Genomic DNA, 21,377 nt, shown 5'->3' with positions numbered 1-21,377 from the left:
GATCTGTACGGAATTCGGGAGGCACAGGCAATACAGATAAGATGGAGTCTTTGAATCATCAGCTTCCTCCTATATTTCCCCCTATATTTATTTTTCTTGTCTCTGTTACTATTGTGCTTCCAAAAAGAGTCGTTTCCAGGCTTAAGACTATGAAACAGTTTGGTCCTTCTTTCGTAATTTTGAACACTGGGAGAATGTCAAGCTGATGAAGAGACCCCCACTAATCTATGATGACTGCACAAAGCCCTCACCCTACACATGTGACAGGGAGTTCCTCAGAATGCAGCATGAAAACCCCTTCAACAGTAAACAAGGGAGCATATCTGCTAAAAAGAACAGAGAAAGCCTAGGAATACAACAGCTGAATAACTCAATTTCCAGTTGTAGGGCACTGAAAGTACTCTGTTATTGTATTAGTTGTATTACTTGCATTATCTTTAATGCCAACTACCACCAGTTTGTGAGAAAGTATCTTTGCTAGTTTTCATACTGATGAAACAGTGGATATAAAAGGTGAAAGGAATATATACATTCAGTTCAAGGAAACCTGAGCTGAATGTCGCGCAAGCCCACCACCACGGCCGCCCCGAGGGGTCTGGGGGTGACAGCAGAGTGGCGCGGTGTTCCTGGGGGAGTCATTCTGTGGGCTGTTCTAAGGTCTAACATTCTACTTGTGTCCTGAGACATTCGGAACAGTACTGGTAGCTTCAAAATTGTTAAAATATTGCTAGAATGTTTTGCAATCCCAAATAGCTGATGAAAACCCAGTAAAAACACAGAACTGGTGGAATTTATTGAAATGCTCATGATCACGCCAGCACCGGTGCCCAGCAGCACGCGTGGCCCCGACTCGGCCCAGGCTACAGAGCAGTGTGGAGGCCGCAGTCCAGCCCCAGGCCCCGTGACGGTGGGAAGCAGCTGCTGCCTTCCCTACTTACCATCTTCCTTTTCCTTTCCGCAATCTGTTCCTCCGATTCCATTTCTACTTCATTGCTAATAGGAGTTTTTTCTTCTATGTCATCAATAAAATCTGGTTCCTGAAAGGCAGAAATGACTTCTTTGTAGCAACTATGTATCTAGCAAGTAAGTCAATATTTAAAATTACAAACCCAATCAAAACCGGTTTTCTAAATCAAAAATCTTTTTCCAAAACTGCACCAAATTATTTTTTTAACTCTAGCCAATAAAATTCTAATGGGTAAAAAGCATATCAAGGCTAAATATGATAGTGTGGCCTTACGTTTATATTCTTCCCCCAAAATATACATGTTATTTCACAAACCCTGCAAGTACAAAGTGCTTAATTAATACATCCAATTTAGAACTTAAGGGAAATGCTTCCTAAAATTTAGTTAGGGCCATGGAAGTGAGCAAAAGTTTAATTTTTCCAGTTTTAATGGTGCTGTCCAGTTCTTCCAGGACCAAAGTATAGGTCCAAGTTCACCACCAGCACCGTGACGCTAGCGACTTTAGCACTCTTACCTCTGTTGATTACAACTCCTTTAGAGGATATGTTACTTTGCTTCAGATACTCAAGAGCAGAAGACTTTATGGTAGGACTTTATAAGGAAAGTGTCCCCTGCAAGATTTTTCTGAACATATGCACTTTTAGGAAAATCTCACGTTTAATTCTGTAAATATTTCAATTCTGAGATAACACTGGCTTTTCCCTAATTTAATGAATATTGTATAAATAAGCATAATGTATTTTACGCCTGTAAGTACTGCATTGAACAAACAGAATGCACTTAAAAATCAGCAAACTTTCAAGTACGTAGTGTTGTTTTCCTTTGCTAATTCTATCTTGTGACGCACCAACACTAGCGGAGTACCTGATTATTCGACACGGACAGTCTCAATGGAGAAAGCTTTCTCTGCTTGCTTTCTGGGCTCTTGATTTTGTTGGTTGTTCCTTCGCAATCCAAAGTAATACTCTGATTTTGTGTGTCCTTTTCTTTGGAAACTTCTTTGTCTTTTCTTCCTTTTTTCCTCCTGGTCTCATAACCGCTACTGATGTTTTCCGTGGACTCAGAGCTACGTTTTAGAACAGGGCAGTCTGGATTCTCTTTGAGGCATGCACAGTCCACCTTGTACTTACTGGAACAATAAGCAGTTAAATATTTATTTACATAAATATCAGAACTGGAGAATTTCTAATCTATTTTAAGATGTAACAAAGCAAAATTATAAGCAATCCTTATATTTGTTTACTAGCAAACAATAAAACAATATGATTTCTGACCACAGATCTGGCCTTAAGGTAAATATTAATATGTTACAGAAAAAAAACTGACACATTATTTAACTTACAAAAAACACTATGATGGTCAAAACTAGAATTACTGCATTGACCCCATAATGGTGGATAAACTGCTGTCCAAAAGTCCAATAAAAGGAGAATGTCTAGTAAACACCAGACATAAACTTAATTTGTCTTCTACTTTAAGGAGGGATTTCAATGTCCAGTTTTCTTACACAGCTACCTTGAAAAAGTTTGTTTCCTTTTCAGATGGAACCTTGAAAAACAGTGCACTGTTTCTCATTTTCACAGTAATGATAATTCTCCTATTTTACAGATGAATTCAAAGCTTACTGCAGGTCAGTATTCTGACCAAGGTCACACAGTTAACATAAGTGATGGGGCTACAGTGCTGGTCTATGTAATTCTAGGTGTTTTCTTTGAATTTAGAATGACAGAACTGCAAAGAGCGCCTGTAGCTTGTGCTATGAACAGTTTTGTTTTCCCACAAGGCAGAGAAAGGAGAGACAAACTTCCAGCCATAGGTGCAGTCCCCAAATTCCCTACGAGCAGGGCTGGGCCGGGCCAGGCAACAAGCTGGGAAGGCAGTCTGGATCTCCCAATAGAGTTATCCAAGCAAGGAGCCAGGGACTCAGTGTAGGTCTCTCAGCTAGCTAGCCCATGTTAGGACCCAGGGACTCAGTGTGGGTCCCCAAGGTGATGGAGTAAGCCCTGTACTTGGGCCAAAACCTGCTGCTCCCACAGTGTAATCGGCAGAACTCAAAATCCAGAGCAGGACGGTATCAGATGCAGCATCTAACTTCTAAATGCTTAGTCCCAGAAGTAGTTTTAAGCACTTTATACGTTAACTCAATGACCCTTTGAAGCATTCCTGTTAAACGAGTATTATTATTCCTATGGTATATTTGAGCAAATGAGGTACAAAGAGCTGAAGAACTCTGTCCGAGATGGCATAGCTAGTAAGTGACTACACTAGAATTTAAAGCAGATGGTTTAAAAAGCCATAAAAAAAAACCCATGTATTTTCATTTTCTTAAAAGGCAGAGTGATAGGGCGATTCCCTCCACTGATTCACCGCATGAATGCCTGGCACAGCTAGGACATGGTTAGGTCAAAGCCAAGGCCACAAGCTACATTGTGGGTAGCAGGGTGACTTACAATACCTGCCCGTAATTTGCCGCCTCCCGGGTGGCATCAGCAGGAAGCTGGGCTCATGGAATGCTTACAACCCAAACAGCAGCCTAACCTGCTACACCATAATGCCTAGCCCTATTTTAAATTTTTGAAAAACTTAGGTATGTTTCTATTTTCAGAATTAATATTTTCTTTCCTGTTGTTTCAGAACAAAAGTTTTGAGTATCTTTGAAGTATATGCAGCAAACCGTTTGAATTTACATTGCAAAAAAAAATATTTGGCATTGGTTTCTTTTGAGAGTTAAAAATAAATTATTCCTATTGATTGACCAAATATGTTGTATGACTAAATTATATCCCCTAAAATACAAGATAAAAACTCTCAAAAAAGATCAGTGTTGTCTGAATTAGAATTACTAATTGTTAAATATTTACATTGCAATAGTACTTGGAGAAAAGTTAGAAAAGAATTAATTAGGCAACAATGATATAATGGAAGTTGATACAAAAAATGATTTCTGTATTTTAACTATTTTATAATATGAAATAAAAGCTACAGAAGTAACAATATCTTAATTACAGATGATACATTTATAGACTTGAACTTACCAGTTCCCATAGTCAAAATCAAAGGCAATAGTAATTTCAGTTCCCTTTGGAATATTTTGTATAGAATAAATGTAAAGATGTATGGTTCCATCTTCAATTTCATGCCTCACCTGTTAGTTAAAATCATTTATAGAAATATGAAATTATTCTATCTTTAGAAGCATCTTATTCATTTTGAAAAGTACTTGAAGTATTTAAAAAACACAACTTGGAAAATGCCACTAGTTATAATACTTTTAACCATATATCAGTGGTTATTAAGCAGGAAGTTTTTCAAATGTATGGTGGTGCCTGCTGCCAATCCCATCTCTATAGCCCACCATATGGCATCCCCTGTTGTCCCATACCCCCAAAAAAGTATTTTACCATCTAAGATGTGTATTTGTGCATCTCTTGCATTTGATGGCATTGGAGCTGTGGTGACATGCCATCATGGCATAGCTAATGCTGTACCTGGGATACCTTATACGCCTTTAGTCCTCAGTATCACAAGATGGCACTGAAGGACAGGTAATATCACAAACCTACTAGGTCAAGAACGCATGATCTACTACATACTGTTCAAACAGCTACAGTGTTAGGTCCAACGACATAAAGTCTTCCCTGGCCCAGCCAGGGGAGCTGCTGCCTCTGGTAGCAGCACCCTGTAGGAGCACAGCTCTCGATCTTGCCAGCTTCGTTTCTGACTCAGCTGCCTGCTAATGCACCTCGGAACGCAGCTGAAGATAACCCACGGATGGACATCCAGCTTTCTGGCTTCAGCGTGGACGAGCCCTACTGGTCGTGGCCATTTGGGAGTGAGCCAGTGGATGAAAGATCTCTCTCTTCCTCCCTCTCTGTAATTTTGTCCTTTCCATCCAATAAATAAACATTTTAAAACATGTTTGTTTGTTTTGGGATGCAGAAAACAAAACCAACATTACTTTATAAGCAACTAAAATGTAATTTTATGAACTTTATAGTAGCACATATAAAATCTACTTTAGGGTCTGGCACTGCGACTTAGTGAGTAAAGCTGCCCCCGGAAGTGCCAGAATCCATACGGGCACTGGTTCAAGTCCCGGTTGCTCTGTTAGATCCAGCTCCCTGCTAGTGTACCTAGGGAAGCAGCAGAGAATGGCCCAAGTGTTTGTGCCCCTGTACCCACATGGGAGACCCAGAAGGAGCTCCTGGCTCCTGGCTTTGGACCAGCCCAGCTTCAGCAGTTGTGGCCATTTGGGCAGAGAATTGGCAGAAGAAGAATCTCTACCTTTCAAGCAAATCAATGTTTAAAAAAAAATCCACTTTAGCCTTGTCATCTTGACTTGGTCCAATCACAGCACATATTTGACTCTACAATAAACAAAGTCAGCCTAGATTTCCTCTTGAAAGCAACGGCACAGTTTCTGCAATGTTTTAATAGAAAGCGGCAGGGTAGCACAAAATGCATCTACAGTTTATAAGCATTTCAAGCTATTAAGAGTCTTGCACTGAATGCATTCCCAGCACACTCTGTGATGAGCTTACCTCTGCATTGGGCGTGCAAGAACGTCTGATGAACCGAGCCTCATTCCCGAAAGTTCTCGCATCAACGCACATTTCTAGCCCATGAAATTTAGAGTAGAATAAAACAAAAGGGTATGGTCTACAAACAAACAAAAAAGTAAAAGCCATTAACAACTATAATAGTATATAATTTGTTATTTTTTAGAAACAATTTAAAAACAGAACTTTAAGAAACTTTGAAGTAGTCAAACTAAGATTTGAATACAAACAGTTTTACTCCAGAATTCACTCTTAAGACTGATTTTATACTAAAAATGATCTGTTCCTCTAATATTATCCAAGTCAAAGACAGTTAACAGAAGTAGAAATTCAAATGTAAAATGACATGAAGGCCAGTGAGTACTGCCTCCACAGAGCAGGCACACTTAGGTGCCTCTGAAGTCCACACTCTGGACATTGAAAAGTGACGTGTCCCCCACGCTTACCCCATTATGTCCCCATGAAAATTTAATGTGAGCAGTAAAGATACCACTTACAGTAACTTTAACAAAAATATGTTGTTGAAATACTCTCAGAATTAAAAACTTAGGACTTAACGGGTTAAGATCAAATTTGCTACATAATAAGAAAGGATTCTTGAGGCAGGCGTTGTGGTGTAGCTGGTAAAGCTGCCGCCTGTGGTGCCAGCATCCGATATGGGCGCCGATTTGAGTCCTGGCTGCTCCACTTCAATCCAACTCCTTGCTAATGGTCTGGAAAAAGCAACAGAAGATGGCCCTGGTACTTGAGCCTCTACCACCACTTGGGAGACCTGGAAGAAGCTCTGTATCTTGGCTTCAGCTTGCCCAGCACTGGCTGTTACAGCCATCTAGGGGACAAACCAGCAGATGGAAGATCTCTCTTCTCTTTTTCTGTCTCTCCCTCTCTGTGTAAATCTGACCTTCAAAGTAATCAAGCTTAAAAAAAAATTCTTAAAAATCTTCCATATCTTAAGTATAGACCCAAGTTACACAAGAAATATTTTCACTAATTCTAAGATCCATGCTAGGCATACAGACGGGTCCCTTCAGATAGAAATATACAAATAGGGAGATAGTGGCTATCAGGGTTGTGTCAGTATCTCCACAAAAACTGCAAACCATGAAAATGGATTTCAAAATCATTCCCAGACCAACGAAGTGGGGGTGGGAAACGAGTGCAATAATACAGGACCAAGTCGAGCCTCTAATAACGAGGCAGGGGCTGTGTCTGCGTGGCTTCTGTTCTAATTAACTCAGGTCCTAGATGAAAAAGGTAGAACCTCAAGTCATCCGAGTGCTTGACTGCCACCCTGCACACCCATGCGATCGATACTACAGCTGGGCCAGCTGTGAGATCGATGGGTTTGGGCAAAATCCGATGGGAGAGACTGCCGGGCACACCTTTCTCTTTCGTTCTTTTGCTTTACATCAGTTTGAAGGTTATCAATTATGCTACGTAAGAAAATAAAATGCATACAAAGGTACTTCAAAAAGCTTACACAAAAACAGTATAAGCAGCAAAGCTCATTTTGGTGCAAAAGAAAAAACTGTGAACCCATGCATAATTTTTTTCTTAAAAGACACTTTCCATACATTTTGGGAAGGTCTCTGTTAAAATCACAGTATCCAGGTAGAAAAAATTCAGTACTCAACTACAGAAAATAAACACAGCAAAAGAAATGAATATACCTTTTAAAGAAATATCCATTTGCTTCAAACTGTTCTCTCAGCATGAACTTCCCTCTGTATTCAATGATAAGTGCATCAGGGGGCAAATCTTTTACACACTTAAGAATTTTCTTATTCTTCTGTATATGGCTCTAAAATTAGAATAAATGTTGAGATTAATTAAAGCCGGTTGCTTTCCAGTCAAAGAAAAAATTTGAAAAAAGTTTTTTTTACAGTTTGACAAGGGATCTATTTACCTCTACAGGAGGTTTAAAGAGTAAATTGTTAGTATTCAGATCTGATGGATTCCTATCCTTTTTGTCATTGCCACTGCCCAGCCGCAGGGCCAGCCTCCGGGCCTCCCTCTGGACACCTTCACTGTACTGGTTACTGCTGGCCTCTTCATACCGATCCATCCACGCTCTGATCTTTGTTTCCCAGCCAAAATGTGAACCATCAGATGAAGGGTCGGTCTCTGGAGCAGAGCCCTGAAATCACAGCAAAGAGCATGACTAGCTCAATCTAATGTGGATACACGCACACCCAAATCTATATAAAAGGAACCAGCAAAAATGACAATTTGACTCCGTAAGTATCAGGCAAATGTGAGTTGAGAAACTGAAAGAGGATAAATTAAGTTAGAATAGCACAATTTGAAGTTTTATTGTCACTATTGTAGCCATATAGAGGATACCAATAAAATATTTGCAAATACTCAAAGAATCAATGTCAAGCAACAGTTAAAAAAAAAAGGCAAATGAAATTTCTGTGATTTTCTTATTTTTTTAAAGGTTCTTTTTATTGGGCCTGGCCCAATAATGTAGTGGTTAAAGTCCTCGCCTTGAATGCGCTGGGATCCCATATGGGCACCGGTTCTAATCCCAGCAGCCCTGCTTCCCATCCAGCTCCCTGCTTGTGGCCTGGGAAAGCAGTCCAGGATGGCCCAAAGCCTTGGGACTCTGTACCCATGTTGGAGACCTGGAAGAGCTCCTGGCTTCGGATTGGCTCAGCTCCAGCTGTTGTGGTCATTTGGGGAGTGAACCATCAGATGGAAGATCTTCCTCTCTGTCTCTCCTCCTCTCTATATATCTACCTTTCCAATAAAAATGAATAAATCTTAAAAATAAAAAAGATTCTTTTTATTTATGTAAACATTTATATTTTACTTATTTAAAAGGCAGTTACAGAGGGATAGAAAAGAGAGAAAAAAATCTTCCAGTAGTTCACTCCCCATGTGGCCACAATAGTTGGCACTAGTGCAGGCTGAAAAAACCCAATTATGCAAAAGAGCAAGTATGTGTCCTTCACACGAGCTTCTGCATTCATAGGAACTGTACACCTGTGTGTGTGTGTGTGTGTGTATTTTCTAACATAAAGTAGTATTGGGAATATGGAATACATCCATAAATGAAATCTAAATTACTGGAAATTAAAACTGCTTCCGGATGGTACTTCAAAGTATTTGTGGGAAACTGAGAAGATAAATTTATTGTAGCGTACAAGATATCTGAAATACATGCATGGGCTTTATATATTCTTTCATAAACCTTTGAAAACTCAACATCATAGGTGACAAAATTCCTTTCAGCAAAAGAAGTTAACTTTTAATTTTTATTTTTCCATGAACTTTCTGAAGTTCTCTCCTATGTCTTTCCTTTGGATGAGTGTTTTACCAGTGTCAATGGATTACAAAAGTAATATATTAATACACTTAGATTTCTCTAAGGTCCCACTTCTGGAAAAGATAAAAAGCAATGAAACTGTAAACAGTGGAGAGAACATAAAGATAGTAAGTTCCTAAATAATTAGCAATATTTATAATTAATACCACATTTAATGTGTAGTTACCTTAACTCTTGATGACTTCCTAGGTCCTTCACGAAAGGCCTAAAATAAACATAAAATTCTGGGTAAACATGAGACTCTGGGAAAATTAGATGTAACTAACACTTCAGAATCACCTTATTCATTTCAGTTTTTTACTGAAATGTCAAAATGCAAAAAAAAAAAAAAATAATAATCTGGCAACAACCTAAAAAGCTACAGGTAGGAAAATATTATTAGAATTTGGCAATTTAACATAGACTATGTAGAAAATATGCATATGTTATGATATGCTAAGACAGAAATATGCAAATTTAAAGAATAATAGCTTATAAAAATAGTTTGCTGCCATTAGACCCTAGGGATGATTTGTAAGATAAAATTTAATTGAAAATACATATGTATTATAAGAAATTCAACAAATAAGAAGCCTCAATTCTCTACAATTTTGAAACACATTAACGTTTTCAAGTAAATTTTTTACAAGAAAGCCCTGCTGGCGGCCTCCCACTGCTGTCTCCTGCCTGTCCTGGAGAACTTAGCCCCCTCTGGACTCTGCCATTTAACCACTTCTAAAACAGTAAAAACATACTTTTTTACACTTTGAGATGTTTTGTTCTTTCTCCCCGCTTTTCTTCCTTCTTTTCTCATTCACCTTGGACACTCTGGAAGCAGTTAAAGTGATTGAGGTCGGAGTATGCTGGAATGCGGTGTATAACTCCACGGGAACCTCATCCCCACTCTCAGTAGCGCTGGTATCACCATCTGCAAAGGCAAAACAAAAAGTTACAAGTGCAATATTTCTATTCCAAACAATAAAAAATAGCACCCCACACAACCAAGTATTATTTCCATCTTTGCAAAGAATAAACACATCTTTTACTTCTTCATCACCTGACTTTTTCTAAGATACATCTGAATGCACAATTGCAAATATCCCCTCATACATTAAGCCGGAAGGGAACCAAAGGAATGACAGCAAATGCTGAGGTTACAACTGTGCCGACGAGCACTCCCAGCACTGCCGGGCGGAGTCAGGATTCCCTCCAGAGGAGGAGTTAACTGATACAGCAAGTCACATCTCAGTATTACACACACACAAAACAAAAAAAACCTATAAAACCTATCCAAGAGGATTTCACTGAAGACACTATATGTAACAACAAAAACAAAATAAGCAAAAGTGCTAAAATTTACCTGAATGTACATCAAACAGGAATGATTAAATAAACCACAATTATTCACAACCAGTTGTATCACTAGCGACATATTTAAAGTCAAAATGAGAACTGTAGCATATATTACATAAAAATTAAAAAATTCTGTTCCTAAAAATCAAACATCATTCCACATAAGCTAATGGATCACCATCTTCCTCGAAAATGACCTATTTGACTTCCTTAAACCAGTAAATTACCTATGACTAAGCGACACAGTGATTAGAAAACTTAGATGACTTTAGCTTCCATACTTCCTATTAGTACATATTCTACAATGCACAAAAAAGTAAAAAATCTATACCAGAAATTGTAAATGATGCCTATAATCAAATTCATCAATAAGGTATTAATATCTAACTAAAAATACGCACGCCATTTATTCTGTTACATTTAATTCAATAAATCCATTTTACCCACCTGACATATTTTCCCTCTTCCGGCGTTGTAGAAGCACTGCTCTTTCTTTGTCCAAACTCCTACATTAGAATATTAACATGATTACTTATCAAACTTTCATAAATTTAAGTACAAAGCAGATCTGTTTTAAATGTGACAGTTTATAATTTCGTATTTAGTGAGAAACAGTATTAAAATTTAAAACACGTGCCGCATCCTTTGCCTTACAATGTAGATCTGCTCTAGCATTTAGCAGTAGATACCCTACTGAAGTGGCTGTTTCACAGTGAACTCGTCTTCTTGGAAAAGAAGCACGTTTTTCACCTCCCCAGCCTGTGCTCGTGGAATACATCATTCTTTTCTCCCTCAACTTTCTAATTGCATATACATTTTTGTCTAGAGCTCAGATATAAATTACCCTAGTTTATTCTGATGAGAGAAAAAAGGCCCTAGACTGAAGCATCTAACACTCAGTAGTAGATGTGCATTAATGTCTAAGACATGTCATTCTCTTCCCTGTTACAGATAGCTGTCCTAGCTGTCACACAGCTGAGCAGACCTCTCAAGTGGTCCCTGTGTAATGGTTACTTTTTAACCAACTCTTAATGAATCCAACTACAGATACTTACTCCACCAAAAACTATCTGGCAGGTAGGCAGGTGGGCCAGTGAAGGCGCTGCCTACAGCCCTCAGCTTCTCCATCATAGCGCTTGTTGGAGTACTGGACTCTGCTTCTCACCCACCTCCCTCCCTGCAAATGTGCCTGGGAAAACAGGAGGCAGCTCAAGGACTCGGCATTCCTTGCATCCTCATAACAGACTCGGATGCAGCTGCAGGCCCTTGGCCTTGGGGAATGAACCAGGGTAACAGAAAAGCACTTCCTGTCACTGTACCGTTCAAATAACAAAAGCCACTATCTGTTAAAAAAAAAAATCATGAAATAAAACTACTAGAAGGATTCAACTCGCAGTAAGACAAATGTGAAGTGTAACCGAGGTTAACATTTGTCACCAGTTAAACTGGCAAAAAGCCAAGTTTCTCAAAACATTATTGTGAGGTTTGGGAAAACAGGCATGTTTACCCATTACTGGAAAGAATTCAAAATTACATAGCTCCTACTGAAGGGGAACTGTCACTGACTGACTACATTTTATAGGTATATTTGTCCCTTTACTGCACAGTCCCAATTCCATTCACAGCAAGAAAAGACTGAAAAATGCCTACCCAAAAGGGATGGTTGAATAAACCATGCTCCATGAAAAAGGTAAGAGTACTTCGAAATTACAGACAGAAATGAACAGGTCTCTACATGCTGCTATGATTTTGAGCTTTTACATGTGAATAAAATGTGCCAAATATTCTACATAATATACTACTGCTTACCTAGGAGAGGGAAGAAATACAAATACATAGATACATATCTATGTTGGACTTATTCTGAATATAGTTTGTTCTACAAAATTAACTCAAGATAACAGAGCCACCCGTTTCATTAAGTTATTATGCAAGAATACATTAAAAGCAATTCTAAAAATAAATTGGGGCTGGCACAATGACTCAACTGGCTAATCCTTGGGCCTTGCAAGCACCAGCATCCCATATATGTGCTGGTTCTTTTCCCAGCTGCTCCCCTTCTCATCCAGCTCCCTGCTTGTGGCCTAGAAAAGCATTAGAGGATGACCCAAAGTTTTGGGCCCATCAGACATGCAGGAGATCGGGAAGCTCCTGGCTCCTGACTTCAGATCGTCTCAGCTCTGGCTGGTACAGCTCTCTGGGGAGTGAACCAATAAATGGAAGATCTTTCTCTCTCTCTCTTTGTAAATTTGCTCTTCCAACTTAAAGGAGTCAATCTTTTAAAAAATAACTTGACTACTCATATATTTGAGGTGGCATAAATATAAAATGAGATGACCATTTTGGAAACAGTTTGACAGTTTCCCCTAAGATGAAGCATGAAACCACCAGACAACCGAGGCCCTTAGTAGGCGTTTATTAACCACACCTGGGCATGTGTTCCACAGATGAGAAAACTAAGATGCACATAAATACCTGTGCAGAAAAATTTTTGGTAGTAAAATATAATTATCTCTAAATTCTTTTCCCTGAACCCTTGAAACGTCCTCAAATGCTGACGTGTATGTGTATAATCACATAAACATTGATATAATTACATTTATCCAGAAACAAACACAAATTCATACATTCCATATCTATGAGGGATCTTCAAAGGTTTATGGAAAATGCACATTATGAAAAAAATTATATCCATAGATTTCAACTTTTTTTGCGCAACAGAAAACTTTTTTAATCAAAAGGCAGAGTGACACGGCGGAGGGCAGGTGGGGGCCACAGAAAGAGATCTTCCATCCTGTTTCACTTCCCAAATGGCTGTGGAGGTTGAGGACGGGAACACTGGAGCCAGGAACCTAGAAATCATCCAGGGACCCCGGCACTTGGGCCTTCTCCTGCTTCTTTCCCAGAAACATTAACAGGGAGTTGGGTGGGAAGCAGAGCAGCCTGGGCTCAAAGCAGCATTTCTGTGGGAAGCTAATGATACCTCAGGCATTGGTTTCACTAGCTGTACCAGTGCTGGCCCTAGTAAAGTTAACTTTTAATTCATTTTCCATGAGCTTTCTGAAATGCTTTGTCTTCTGCAAGTGAAAAGGCTTACGAGTGTGACATTGTCGTAACAACGAACATGCACAGTACTCAGTATGTCATGGAATACTACTAAGGAATAAAAAATAATAATAAAAAAACTGACACACTCATAAAATATTGCAACAACTAGAATGACTATCCAGAGGATTATACTCAGGGCTCATTCACATGCTGGATCATCAACTTATTTAATTCCATGTATATAACATTCTTGAAATAATACAATTATAGGAACGGTATACAGCTTAGTGGTTGCCATAAGTCAGGTGAGGATTAGGGGAAACGTGGCTACAGAAGATAGCATGAGGGGGGCCTGTGGGATGGTCCTGCTCTGTGCCTTCTCTCCTTCAACAGCAATATCCCAGCTGTGGTTCTATATCAATCACGGCTTTTAAAGCACTACTACTAAAGTTGGTCAAAGGTTCACAAGACCTTTAACATCACGTCACAACTGGATATGACCATACCACTAATTCAAACTGTTTAACTTTAAAAAAATGAACAAATAAAATAAAGCTAGTAACTTAAACATAAGTGATGGTTTGATCATAATTAAATTCTTTCAAGGGCCATTCCAATACAGTAAGCTGATCGAGCATCACGTGGTCTACCCCCAAGAGAAAAAACTGTTCTAAATTTTTTATACAATCATATTGTTAGTGTTGGTTTTGCTCTTGATGCTTGCAGACTGCTGTAATCTTCCATGGGATTAAACAATTAATTATGTGACACTCTAATCACATTACCATCTGTGTTGTTAAATGTCAGGATAAAAGGAGATACAACTATAAACATGGTTACACAAAATTTATATTTCTGAATTTGAACTTGAAGTGTCAATATAAACTCATATATTTTATCATAAAAACAAACATTCCTAGTTTTGTTAAATAAATAAATGAGGAACGGTGACCCATCCAGAAGAAAATGATGGATTCTGGCCTTGAATGCCAGTTCTGAGTTTCAGCCACAGAAGTGTGAAATAAGCCTGAGACAGTTGTCATAGCAGGTGAAGAAGCTATCAGACAGCACTGCAGTAGACAGAGGTGCTCGGTGATTAAGCATCGATAAGGATCCTCTATGCTTACATCTGAACATTCACAATTCATACTTCATTTTCGGGAGGTGTTTTTTTCTGAATAGTGCAGCTATTAGGTGATAAACAACAGAAATCATGTATTGCTAATCTGCAACCCCTAATAAATTAGCAGTTTTTTAAAAATGACTGTCAACGATTCTTGTCTTAGAGGCATCATTATTAGATGCTACCTGGCAGCGTACAGATTATGAAATATTCATATCAAAACAACAACAAACCTAAATGTGATCAACAAGCCTAGAGGGTTTATATACTCTTTTATGGCAATTCGAAGGCTAGAAGAATCAACAACCTAGTTTCTTCATCATTACAGAGGTGACAGGGTAGCAGAGTAGGGAAATAAGAGAACTAGGGGCTTAAGAATTGTATATCAACCCATCGATGTTGTAAGAGTGCTACAATGATTTTGCTATATGTATATTAATGGTTTCGTGAGTATAGTGGTCCCTCTTTATCTTCAAAAGTGTCTTCTAAGACCCCAAATAGATGCCTGGACCTAAGGAAGTTAGTGACTCTAACTATACTATGTTTTTCCTATATATTCACATTGATGATAAAGTTAAATATATATGTGGGGCACAATAAAAGATTAACAATGCCTATTAATAAACTGTAACAAATACTAACACTGCCCTGTAACAGAAGTCATGTGAATGTTTTCTTAAAATATCTTAAAGCACTCCACTAAGCCTTTTTAAAATGATGCAAGATGATACTCAAAGCAGCACGTCACAACTTCTAAGCTGGCAGCGTCACTACTCCTGTGCTTGGGGTCACTGTTAAAGCCTCATGCTGGAACACCACAGTACCGTGAGAACCCCAGATGCACGGCCAGAGATGATTAAAGTCCCAATGAGTAACACAAGATTTCATCACCCTGCTCAGAACTGTGCACAGTTTAAAAACGGAAATTACTTATTCTGGAATTTTGCATTTAATAGTTTGGACTGTAACTAAAAGCAAAGCTTCAGAAGATAAGGACAAACTACTTTTTTTAAAAAAAAAAAAGGTAATTCTTTTATAGATAATATACTGGAATACATATGTATACATTCAGATGAAATAATGTGATTATCTGCCATTTTTCTTCAAAATAATGTAAAAAGAAGAAAAATACATGACAGTATAGATAAAAATGACAATTAATGAAGCAGGGGTTTAGAAACATGTAGGTTCATTATATTTTTAAATTTTTACATAGGTTTAAAATATACATCGGGAAGGGGAGGGAGGGGGAGGGGAGGGGAGGAGAAGGAGGAGGAGAGAGGAGGGAGAGAGGGCAGGAGGGGAGGGGAGAGAGGGAGGGAGGGAGGGAAGGAGGAAAAAAAAGGGGAAAAGTTACCGCAAACCAAAGCAGTGACAGACCTACCAAATTCTTTACTTGAGAAAAGTCCTTGTCTAGTAACTTTTCTTACAGTGCACTTAACTGACAAAAAGATGCCATCAATGAGTAGTTGTGCCACTATTCTATTCGTTATTTAGTGAAAGCTACAAAGCAAACCATGACATGCTAATCAGACCATGACATGCTGTTAAAGGGAATATTTTTCTAAGTTTTATCAATGTCAGATTACAAAACCAATGAGCATAAAATTCTTCTTAGAGTTGATAAAACATAGTGATTCATTAATTCACAAACTTCTGCTAGCTGTAGATTACTTCAATAAAATTTCTGGCAATTTTACTTGGCATGTGTAACTTACCTAGGCTGACAGCGTTCGCATAGATATGTGTCAGGGATATGCTGCCTGTCGATCCCCATGCAGTCAATATGTTGCCAAACACTTGAAGGAGGAAAAAAGGCAGAACATGTCACATGTTAAAAGCATCCTTAAATTAGGATGTGATATTCCTCTCTGTCCCTTAAAAAGCACTTACTTTGAGCTTAGCACTCTAAATGATGCTGTGAGGGGATTCTTAGACATCTGTCCTCACAGGGATAAAATTTCAAAATGCAAAACCAGAACGAGAAATCCATGATACACAAATTTCAACAGCAAATACGACTTCAAAACAGAAAGGCATAGGCTACAAATGGTATTAGAAATCATAAAATGGATTGTCCACTCTTGGAATCCATTGGCAAAGCACCTCAAAAACTAACGGGCCTCAGTAAACACTCGGGAAACAGAAAGAAAGGGCATCATCACAGCAACATTTACGAATTAACAGGAGGAGGGGACAGCCAACATCTATAAAGGGGTTATTCGTATTGAAAATACAGCAGGTGAACTGATCGCCCAAGCGCAATCATACAGAGTGTGAAATGCTGGAGCAGCTGCGGCTTTCCTCCATTAACAGGAACAAAGAGAAGTGCTTCAGTGGCATACAGTATTAACTCAAAAAAGTGACGTAGCTAGAGTCAGAAATCTAAGATATTTTCAACATTCCAGGGCAGAGATAAAGAATAAAGTTTAAAATATAGCAGGGGAAAAAAAAAAGCTCAACAATCCAGGAAGTATCCCATGAAGACCAAGAGAAGTCACACTCCTTATGGATGTTTTGTTCCTCTCCTTTCTTCTGAAGATGTCCTTATTTGAAAGGCAGAGTGACACAGAGTGGCCTTTATCTGAGCCTCCCCCCTGGGTGACAGGCTCGAGGGCCTGGGTCAACTTCTCCTGCCTTCCAGGAATGTTCTGAGGACTCTGGGCTGGAAGCAGAGCAGCTGAGACTGGAGCCAGTGCTCTCAGGAGATGCCAGTGCTGCAGGCAGTTGCTTCACTCGCTGTGCCACAGCAATAGTCCCCTAATTTCATTTTCTTGCCAAGACACCCATTTGTCTAAAATTGACATATCGTGTCTTGTAAAGGTTTGCAGAAACACATAATATGAAAAAACTGCATATATTTCAATAATTTTTCTAACAAAATAAACTCCTTTTAATTTCATTTTTCGGTTAACTTTTTGAAGTACCTTCAGGCACGTATATTTCAAAAACCAGTCTTATCCAGTCTATACATAGCAATTAGCCAGTTCCAATTGAACTACTGGACTAATTACTTTTGTGCTGTTCTTCTCAACTAAGATTGTTACAGGAAAAACTGGCAAAATGTGAAGCATAATATAAGGCACATCAAAGAGATGGAAAAGCAAAGCAGATCACAAGGAGGGTGACCAGAAATTTTTAGTAAGTAATTGATGCCACGAGAATAAGAAACCAAGGTTAGACATGACTAAACAATCAGAGGGTAGACAGTCAGGCTTAAATGACGGCTACCAAATATTGGATCATGAAAACAACGAGAATGGAAAGAAGAATAAAGGAAAACAGATTAAGTCTTGGAGTATATTACAGGCTGAGGAACAGAAAATTAGAAGAAGAAGACAGTTATAAAAAGAAGTCACTATTACCTTCAATAATCCAGACTGTTTCTTTATAAATATGTACATGAATATAAAAAATCCTAAGTATAATTTAACTAGTTTCCAAGAGATAACTACACATTAGGCATAATTTACCATAATTAAAAACACTGCTTATATTATATATTAAAAATAATGCAAAGTGTTATGTAATTTGTAACATCAATGTAATCAGCTACGAGAAGCTCTTTTAATTGATAGCTTATAATAAAAGATCTCACTGAAATTATTTTTTAGTTTTAAATTTACATCCTGAGTAAATTTTATAAGGTCATTATTCATGTAGATACATTGCAGGTAATGAGGATTTTATTTTTAAAATTGAAAAGGTATTATAATTTTTTATCATTTAAATAGACTCAAGAATTAACACAACTTTCCATAAAAATACTACCAAAATTGACATTCCACTTAACACTGATTTCCTATATTTTGACAAAATTTAATGAACTTTTTGAAATATGATTCAACTACATAGCTGTATCAATACTCAACCTTTAATCTAATAGATGGGAACAAGAGTATAAATAATACACAGTAACTTATATTTACTTCTGTACAATTTGGTTCAAATACAGGTATATGCCATTCTAGTCCCACCAAATAATGAAGCTACACGCTAAGGACCGGAAACAGGAAGTGGCGCAAAGCTACCACACTGTCTTGTGTCTACACCGTACTGCGCCAATACTTTCTGCTCTCCACTCGTGCAGGGAACAGACCCATGAACTTTACGGCCAAATCCTACTGTTCCCTCTCCATCCTCCCAAAGTCTCCCCCACAAAACAAAAACAAAAATCCCAAAAGCCAAAAAACAAAACCCCGCTTTCTGTCCCAATCACACCTTCTCTAGGGGAGGAGGCCTTTCTTGGAGGTTGGACCAGGGTTGGGGGAGGGGAGTCTGGATCTGGTTCGGGGAGACTCCAGAGTGCTGCAAGGTTCAAGTCAAAAGGAGGTGAGAGAGTCAGGTCAAACAAACATCCATCAAAATGCTTACTTTCCCCAAACTGGAAAATGCAGTTCACTATACAGCACAAATAATTCCAAAGGAAATACAAAGGACTCAGTGTCCATCTGCCGTGTCTACTGCTTTATGTACTCAGATTACTGGCGGACTAGGAGGAGATGTGAGCCTACACGAATAAAGCTCAAACTGATGATCCGTGACTCACATAGCAAAGGGTTTCTAACATACACCAAGCTAGGCTTTCTGTTTGTTTCTTTTCCATAAATGCCTTCTCCAAGGAACAAAATAAGCTGCATCATCAGTGCTGGAAGACCCACTTTAAAACTGCATTCGTTAATTCCTTCAAAAGTGACTTTAGTTATATTTGCAACATTAACAACCAACAGTAGCAATGAAGAGTAAACTAATGGGTGTGAAATGTTTTACCTGCATTTGTCACAACAGATCATGTATCCATCATCGTGTGTAAAACCACATATGCACCTGGTCACATCAGTGCCGTAACTTCCATCCTCAGATGTGCTGATTGTGGTAGCACTGGAAGTTTCATCAAAATTAGGAGTGGTAAATATGCCTACTTCATTTTTGCTAATAAGAACTGATGGAGGAGGGGAAGCCGGAGGTGTTGGCGGAGGACGAGCACCATAATTATGGTCCTGGATAATGAACACAAATACAGCACTGTTATTGAATTTCAGCAACACTGTGAATTAAGGAACTTAAATAAAATTCCACCACTAATGTAATGCCCAAGAGATATGAAACTGGCCTGTTTGTTCCTTTACCTCTTTAAAATAATGACTGTGTAGCTAAAGTATTAAGTGAATGTATCTATGAGGTAGGAGTGGTTGCCTTCAAATCAAACTTTAATCTTCCAAAACTCCAAAGATATGAGGAACAGTCAAAAAGTGGAACTATGGAGCTGAAAGATGAAAATTGGGGACTGGTGCCATGGCATAGCCTTCTATGCCTCAGCCTACAGCACCGGCATACCATACGGTTGCCAGTTCATGTCCCAGCTGCTCCACTTCCAATCCAGCTCTCTACTTATGACCTGGAAGGGCTTTAGTCCTTGAGCCCCTGCACCCATGTGGGAGACCTGGAGGAAGCTCCTGATTCCTTTCATATCAGTTCAGCTCCAACCACTGCAGCCATGTGAGGAGTGAACCAGTGGATAGATCTTTCTGTGTCAACTCTACCTGTACATTCTGAGCCCTCCTAATCTGCCTTCACAACTCCATCTTGGAAATGGAAGCAAGTACAAGGTGTAGGAGGCTAATGCAGAGAAATGCAGGACTAACAAAACAACAACAAAAACACACATGATCACCATAAGATACAACTTGGACTTCATAGTTGTGAAAATTTTTATTCTAGTTCAGGCAACGAAAATTGCCCATAGTTTTGCCTCCACATGATCACAAACGTTATCAGTTCCGTGACTATGTCTGAATCTACATTAATAACTATGTAAGACTGAATAAGTTAACTTACATAAGCTTACATTTTTTCAGCTATAAATCTAAAAAAATATTATGAGGCTGTTTCAGAGGATTAGATGAGTAAACGCAATGCCATATATTTAAAAGCATTCATCTTAAAAGCAAGGCCAAAATACAGTAACTATGTCATTTACTCTGGAAATTATAACAGTCTTTTTGAGAAGCAGAATGGAATATCCAGCTGTCAAGAGCAGAAGTTATAAAATAACAATACTAAAACCTTTAGGGAACTTCGAATGTATACATTTCTCTTAAATAAATCCCAATTGGTTAGACTGAAGAAAAATTTTTATAAATTTTATACCTAATTTTTTGGATAATATGAAATAACTATATTTCTAAAAGATGCAGTTCTGAGCACAATGCCATAGACATCTACTTTTATAACTCTAAGTTTTAAAAATCTCCTTCAAGAGGAATGTTTAATACTTACCGCATAGGGCAAACCAATGTAACTCTGTGAATGATGCGAACTGCTGGTGTATAGCTGGTGGGGATAACTGTTGGACTTCTCAACTACCACAGGGCTAGCTTCTACAGATTCTGGTCTAAGGAGAAAAAGTTGCATATCAAAGAGAATTCTATTCATTTGCATTTGCATTTTAAAAAGACATATGCTAAATACCGTTTATGAAAACACAACATCTATTTCCAACAGGCAGATATCCTGTGGGTAAGATGGAGTAAATCCTTGTCCATGTAATAAAAATTTTAAGTAAAATAAGTATTTCAAATTCAAATAGTTTCCTTCTCTAGTATTATTTTAAAAAAATACTAGATATCAAACATTACATGTCCAGTGGCCCAAAGAACAATACGTGCTGAAGAGGAAATGGCTGAAGGAAGACTACCAACACACTGAATGTATAAAGATCTTGACTTGAACGTGAAGTGCACATGTCAGTGTTCAGATTCCCCCAAATGTGTTAAGTTGGCTGAGAAAGAAGAGGTCTTGGAAATGTCATTTAGGGGACAGAAAACCTCACAGTGAATGTGGGGATACCTGTAAAAACCCAGACAGCAGCCTATACTATAGTGGGATCAACAATTCTAGTCTGGTAACCATTAAGTAATGGTAATTAATCAATTACTAACTGATAAGACCTGCATTAACAACCGCCACGCTGTTGAGGATGTAGAAGTTTCTTAGCTCAGTGTTTTACATACATC

The 21,377-nt window shown here is 38.4% G+C and overlaps 1 protein-coding gene across 2 annotated transcripts in view; it reads right to left on the bottom strand.

Moving 5' to 3' along the window:
- Positions 1-21,377, bottom strand: part of KMT2E (lysine methyltransferase 2E (inactive)) — a 67,387-nt gene that overhangs the window by 15,659 nt on the left and 30,351 nt on the right. For both annotated transcript variants that reach the window (XM_040971239.1, XM_040971240.1), the window contains exons 3-14: positions 20,641-20,755; positions 19,132-19,361; positions 16,080-16,160; positions 10,638-10,696; positions 9,593-9,765; positions 9,025-9,063; positions 7,434-7,664; positions 7,198-7,328; positions 5,510-5,627; positions 4,004-4,113; positions 1,833-2,097; positions 939-1,037 (exon numbers count right to left, since the gene is read on the bottom strand). In XM_040971239.1, the coding sequence (XP_040827173.1) occupies positions 939-1,037; positions 1,833-2,097; positions 4,004-4,113; positions 5,510-5,627; positions 7,198-7,328; positions 7,434-7,664; positions 9,025-9,063; positions 9,593-9,765; positions 10,638-10,696; positions 16,080-16,160; positions 19,132-19,361; positions 20,641-20,755 (1,651 nt within the window). The remainder of the gene's footprint in view (positions 1-938; positions 1,038-1,832; positions 2,098-4,003; positions 4,114-5,509; positions 5,628-7,197; positions 7,329-7,433; positions 7,665-9,024; positions 9,064-9,592; positions 9,766-10,637; positions 10,697-16,079; positions 16,161-19,131; positions 19,362-20,640; positions 20,756-21,377) is intronic.

The sequence above is a fragment of the Ochotona curzoniae genome, unplaced genomic scaffold, assembly GCF_017591425.1.
Source record: "Ochotona curzoniae isolate NIBS_2020 unplaced genomic scaffold, NIBS_Ocur_1.0 contig_21, whole genome shotgun sequence".
Classification (NCBI taxonomy): Eukaryota; Metazoa; Chordata; class Mammalia; order Lagomorpha; family Ochotonidae; genus Ochotona; species Ochotona curzoniae.
This window is presented reverse-complemented; position numbering and strand designations above follow the sequence as displayed.